This window comes from Tursiops truncatus, chromosome 2 (assembly GCF_011762595.2).
Source record: "Tursiops truncatus isolate mTurTru1 chromosome 2, mTurTru1.mat.Y, whole genome shotgun sequence".
In the NCBI taxonomy this organism is placed as follows: Eukaryota; Metazoa; Chordata; class Mammalia; order Artiodactyla; family Delphinidae; genus Tursiops; species Tursiops truncatus.
This window is the reverse complement of record NC_047035.1, coordinates 26888324-26894323: the sequence shown is the minus strand read 5'-3', so window position 1 is coordinate 26894323 and position 6000 is coordinate 26888324. Positions and strand designations below refer to the sequence as shown.

The following is a 6000-nucleotide window of genomic DNA, read 5'->3' as shown; positions in this document are numbered from 1 at the left end:
TTTTGCTTCCTCTTCTTTTCCAGATTGCAGTATTAAGCTTTACCTCCTAAAAGCCTAAAATCCCAACAACATTATGTACCAAAGTTGTTCTTCCCTTGCAAGAGGGTTTGGGGGAAAGGGGGAGTTTATATCACAAGTTTCCCGGAGAGTGAAAAAAAGTCCGTGTGCTGCTGACCACATGAGCCATGGTAAAGGCACCCTTTGGAATTACTGATTTCTAAAATTAATAAAGTAAGTCTATTTTTATTTTCTTTTTTTTCCATTTACTAAGTTCCAAACAATCAGTATTTACAAACGAGACTGAAATAGGCCCAACTTCTCATTTTATTTCATTGCTGGGCAATTTTTTAAACTTCAGGTAAGAAATGTGAGCTATAAAGAGATATTTTATTCTTATATTTGGTTTCAACAGATGGTGGGCCCAGGCTCTTCCCCAGGGGCAGCTCCAGCACCTGGGAGGCTGGGGCATGCAAATGTCTCCATTTTCAGACCGCAGCAGACGGGTCCTCCAGTGGCACGTGAATCTGTATCCAGTTGCACGGTGTTTACCTAAACAGCTCATCAGAACGATGCAGCTCAGCCCCCTGGTTGCTTTCTGCTTTACCTCTGCTTTACCTCTGCTTTCTTGCTTCCTCATCTGTCCTAGGTCCTCTCTCTGGCCTCCACTGGAGAAAAGGTTGAAAGGTGACTGCAGAGCCCATTGAAGGTTGACTTATCTGCCACAGGAGTTATTGGGGGAGAATCCAGCATCTGGGGTTTCCACAACAAAGTCCTATAGATTCAGCATTGAAATCCTAAAAGAAAAAGTACCTCCAAAAAGGCAAAGAGAAGAAGGGCTCTATTGCCTTCCTGGTGAATGAAAACAGGTTTGAGCCCATTGAAGCATTCTGTTTGCTTGTAAGGGATGAAGTCTGTCAGTTGCGGGAGAAAAGAGAGCATTCCAGGTGTTCCTGTGACTTCTGGTTAGTAGTTTGAGGACCATCTTAACTGTTTTGCTAATTTGGTTATGAATTGGTTAGTAGACAAATTAGAATTCCTTCATAGTCCCCTGCTGATGTGTAGAATTGGGAAATAAGGTGTTTGGGGAGACTCACCATACGGTTCTTGTAAAAAAGCATAAGAGGGTATGAGTCCAGTAAAAGAATTTTAGACCAACTAGAGTGTTTGGAATTGCCCTAGGTAACCATCAGAATTGAATCCTCAGGCTGAATTTCTTACTGCATTCACCATGTGCTGATCAGGTGTAAGACCAGACTCCAGATCTCTTCCTTCATTTACCCAAGTACTTTAGTGTCATTATTATTGGTATTGGACTTCTCTTGGTAACAAACCAAGCAAATCATATGATCCTCCCTCCAACAGTAGTGTCCCTCCTTACCCTTCCCCAAAACAGGCACGTATTTTTACAGATGGACAGACAAATGGTTTAAGTTTCTGTAGTGCCTGTAAGTGACATGTCGAATGGGGAGGCTGGGAATGCTAATAATGCTGACTCTGAGTTTCTAGAAAAGGCTGAAGACCCCTGCCCATATTTGTATCAGCTAAGATAAGAATAGAGTCTAACATAAAAGGAAGATCTGGGATCACAGTGGGTCTGTTTCCTCTGGGATCCTTCAGGAAACACTGCTCATTGCCTTGGTTCGTTAGGATGAACCCTCAGGCCAACGTTCTAATGATGTCTGATGGGGTTGGATAAAAAGGAGGGTTTGGGACTTACCTGGCGGTGCAGTGGTTCAGACGCTGCACTTCCACTGCCGGGGGCTCAGGTTTGATCCTTGGTCGGAGAACTAAGATCCCATGTGCCGCAGTGCGGCCAAAAAGAAAAAAAAATGTTTATTCTAGGTCCTGTAAGATTATTTCCCTCTTCCTCATTTAAGCCTCAAGGACCAACGACGTCAGGTATAAGGCACTGCTTCTCAAAATACAGTTCTTAGGTAGGCTGGACCTACCCCAGTCCTAAAGTCATCTCTAAAGCTGCAGCCTGAAATCGTACATTTTAAATAAGCACCTGAGTGATTCTTCTGCCCACTGAAATTTGAGAAGGACTGCCATCAATGGAGAGACTGAAATTTGGGCTGGCTATGGCCATGGCTGAAGAGCTAGGCATACTGCATCCCCTCTTCAGACCCACTGGCTCCCTTGGGTAAGATAGAGCACAGTGCCACCAGATATGATTTTACAGCAGGGACATAGTTCCTGAAATAGAGTGGAAGTAAATGGGTGCCACATAGGCTGAAGTCCGAGAGAGGAGCCCTGAGAACTGCCTGAGCATAGGGGAAGCAGGAAAAGAGTCTCAGGGACCAAATCCAGGAGTTTAATTTGGGACGACTCCAGACACGGACATATTGTACACATCCTTCCACCTTCAAAATGTTAGCTTCAGATAGACTTCTTTTTTACCAGTGGTAAAGTAATTTCTAGAGGAACATGTTTTTCAGGAGCTGCTCGATGGTTCCTCACTTACTGCAGATGGTTGCTTCAGGTGGACATGAAGCCGCAATAGAATTCTGCATTGCTCTGGCATCCATGACCTCATAAGAGAACTATGGGATTGCGCTTTTCTTGCCCTCTCCCGTTCCCAAATCCCTGACAAGAGGCCCATCCTCTGAAAAGGAGTCCCTGGTGAGCTCTTTTAGGCTCAACCTGGTAACAGAATTAGCCTCATATTCTTAGGCCATCTGCCACAGACAGTTTCTCTAATTCTCAACTGAATTTATAGTGAATGTACAAACCAACACATTTCCATACGTGAAATCACCCCAAGTGACTTTGCCCACAACTAAATGGAGGTCAAATTCATATGCTATCTGCACATCTGAGCCACTGCCTCTGTGTGTCTGAGGATAATGTATCCAAGACGGAAGGGAACACAAACTAGTGCAGCCCTCTCAGACGGCAGAAGGCAGTGCAGTGTGCCACTGTCAGGGGAATTCACGGTCAGCAATGTTTCGATGTTTGAGATTTTCAGCCCCCGATTCCAGTTACCTCTGATCATTAGATGTGAACGTGGAATTAAGAAGAGGGTAATTAAGGACACATTGAGTCAGACTTACACCTTAGAATAAGGCTTTTATTGTTTAGAAACAATCTTCCAGAAAATGAAATGATCCAAGATTCCCCAAAAATATTTATTTATACAAAGATTTTGAGAGTAATATTTGTATTTGTCTTTATACCTCAGTCTATGCGTCTGGGGCCAAGTCATTGTGTGGCACTTGTGCAACTTCCCCGCACGCCTCACACGTTGTAGCACCTGCTTCCAGGAACACCAGATGAGCACAAGGCCTCGGGGGGTCAGGAGGGGAAACCCATAATGCCCAAAGGCTGCAGAGACCCAAAATCCAGATACGTGCACCCTGACCTGGAAGGTGTCTAGCCAAATGTCCAAGGAGAAATACGATCTAGGAAGAAGGCGAGAGGAGGAACCCAGGGGGCAGACCAGAGAGGGTTAATTCCCACCCTCTGCTTCTGAGTTCAGCATATCCATAGGGCCCAGGAACTGCATTACCTGGATTCCACCCTCCCCGCCAACCCCGTAGTGACCCTTGATGCTGATTGACCTCCAGGGGACAATTTGCAAAACTAACAGATTTGTCCATAATCCCAGGTAAGTATGAGATACAATTCTGGGACTTTGTCTTGGGAACCTGCCTGAAGAAAAACACTTGCCTTGTATGACGTAATCCAGGTCCCCTCGAGCAGACGTGGGGCAGCGATGATGACCAATCTGACCTCAGCTCCAAGTGTCTTCCAGTCTGGCCCCCCGGCCATTCTCTGCCCTTCCTCCTCCCTAGGGTATCCCAAATCCCATGGCCCTGCGACGTGTCGACTTGCCATCCCTCTTCCTCTGTCCCCACCACCTCTGTCTGTGACACAGAAAATCCATGTGTTCCGTAGAGTTCAACCTTCCCCTAATCAAATCCACACTTTCTTTACTACAGTGATTCTCAGAACCAGCAAGAAAGAGAAATGTTCCAAAAGGGAACCCCCATCTCAGCCATCTGCCTGGAGCTGAAGGTTGTGGGCCAGGCCTCAAGGTGAGGTCCATCGCTCTTGTGTTTCCCGAGGAGCAGGCAGGCAGGCAGTGGCAATCCCTCCTCTCTCTCTGTAGCAGGCGGGCCTCAGCTGCACTTGCAGGACTTCACCACCATGTTAGAGAGCTGCTCCACCTTGGCGGTCCTCCCGACATAGTACAGGATGGTCAGGGGCTCCAAGTCCTGGGGTACGCAGCAAGGGGAGGCCGAGGCTTCAGGGTTCAGGGTGTTGTACAGTCCCAGCACCTGGGGAGGGAGGCATCATTGAGAGGTTGGAAAGCTGAACCTCAGGCCAGGGGCCCAGGGACTCTACAAGGTCTAGGGGCTGCTCCAGAGACTGAGCACATGGTAAATGGGCCACTGGTGCTCCTTCAGAGGAACTGGCGGAACCCAGTTCGGGTGAGTGGCGGGTTACTGTTCATCCACGCGGGATGCAGCACGTGGCGTCTGAGCGTTATCGGTTTAAGCATAACCCCCATAACTGGGGGACTTGGAATTGATCATGAAAGTCTCTTGGCTGTGAAGAAGCCCCCCTGTATTGGTTCATCCTAGCCGTAACTGGTCACTTCGTTGAGAACCATTCTCACTAAACATTGCCTTGAGCCATTTACTCAGTGCCAGAGTATAGGGCCCCAGACAGGATGCAGAAACAAGGAGCTATGAGGGAATACGCTTCACAAGTTACTGCCCTATCTTGGATTCCTCTTGAGGGAAAGACAAGCTAGGTTCGGTCTTCCCTCTCTTTCCCTTTGTTTCGTATAGTCTTCTTCTGTGTGCTTTACATTGTCTTTTAAAATAACTTTTCTACATTCAAGAGGCCAGAATTATTAGAGTTCTTTATCCAACAGTAGAGGCCTTTCGGCCCCAATATTCCTTGCCAGCCATGTGCATCTCTGACATAGGGGGTGGCATGTGACAGTAATTAATTTCCATATTACAAAAGCAAATAGACAAAGCAACTTAAAAGTCTGGGTGAAACTAGGGAAGGAATTTTAAAGGGTAGAATGTGGCCCACTAGAGTTGGGCCAGGTGCCAAGATCGGAACCGTCACCAAAGGGATTTTACACCCCAGGTCCTCCTCCGCTCGTTCAACATGCAGCCCTTCATGCATCCTTTTTAACAAGTGGCGTACTTGGCTTAGCCCCACCCCCCACGCGGCATGACCCTGTTCCATACTGAGCTGTGGGTAGTGTCTGCGCTGCGGAGGTATGGGCACGGGCCTGAGCAGAAGTTGGCGTAGTAGCCCTTAGGTTCATGGACCCATTTCCAGCCCAGATCCTGTCGGAAGTCAATGTAGAGAGGGCGCACACAGCAGTTCTCCTCCAGATTGCTACAATGACAACGAAAATGATTTAAAAATCAACCTAAAAGGAAATCACCAACATAAAAAACTTCACAAATAGCCCTCATATTTGCACTTGGAATCCTTCCTGGTCATCATAAGAGGTGGCTCTAATCAGTGGACTCCCAGGTTCGAGTGCATTGAGCTGTACTAACTATAAAAGCATTTTCCTCTGTTGAAGACCAGAATCCCAAGGACATAGTAGGCGTGGATATATACATACATAGATAATGTATGAAGAAGAGAAAAAAGGCAGAAGTGGCCATGCCCCTTTTACAGCATGAATCAAAACAAAGACTTGAAGTGTTCCACATAAAACCAAGCACTGAATGTTACTAGCAAACTCAACTTTGTTGAGGTCGGTTTTATTGTTACCTGCCTAATGTGCACCCAACCAGAAATAAACTCTAAGCTTAGGCACTTATGTACTATAGTAAATGACTGCTTAGTCTAAGTCTAGAGGCTATTGAATCCAAACAAGACATATCCTTCTATTAGATTCATGATTCCTAGATTACCCCAAATGTGATTATCAGGCCACTTCAATTCCGTTGCCTGCAGAAATCCGTTTGGCAATACCCCTTGCCAAGTGGGCGTCTGGCCTGTCCTTCAGTACCTGCTGAG

General features: G+C 46.6%; 1 protein-coding gene across 3 annotated transcripts in view; it reads right to left on the bottom strand.

Moving 5' to 3' along the window:
* Window positions 1–3049: 3049 nt before the first annotated feature.
* TGFB3 (transforming growth factor beta 3) overlaps window positions 3050–6000 on the bottom strand; it is a 27994-nt gene continuing 25043 nt past the window's right edge. For all 3 annotated transcript variants that reach the window (XM_073800213.1, XM_073800214.1, XM_033850817.2), the window contains 2 exons: window positions 5211–5364; window positions 3050–4280 (listed from right to left, as the gene is read on the bottom strand). In XM_073800213.1, coding sequence (XP_073656314.1) covers window positions 4122–4280; window positions 5211–5364 — 313 coding nt within the window. In that variant the 3' untranslated portion in view covers window positions 3050–4121. The remainder of the gene's footprint in view (window positions 4281–5210; window positions 5365–6000) is intronic.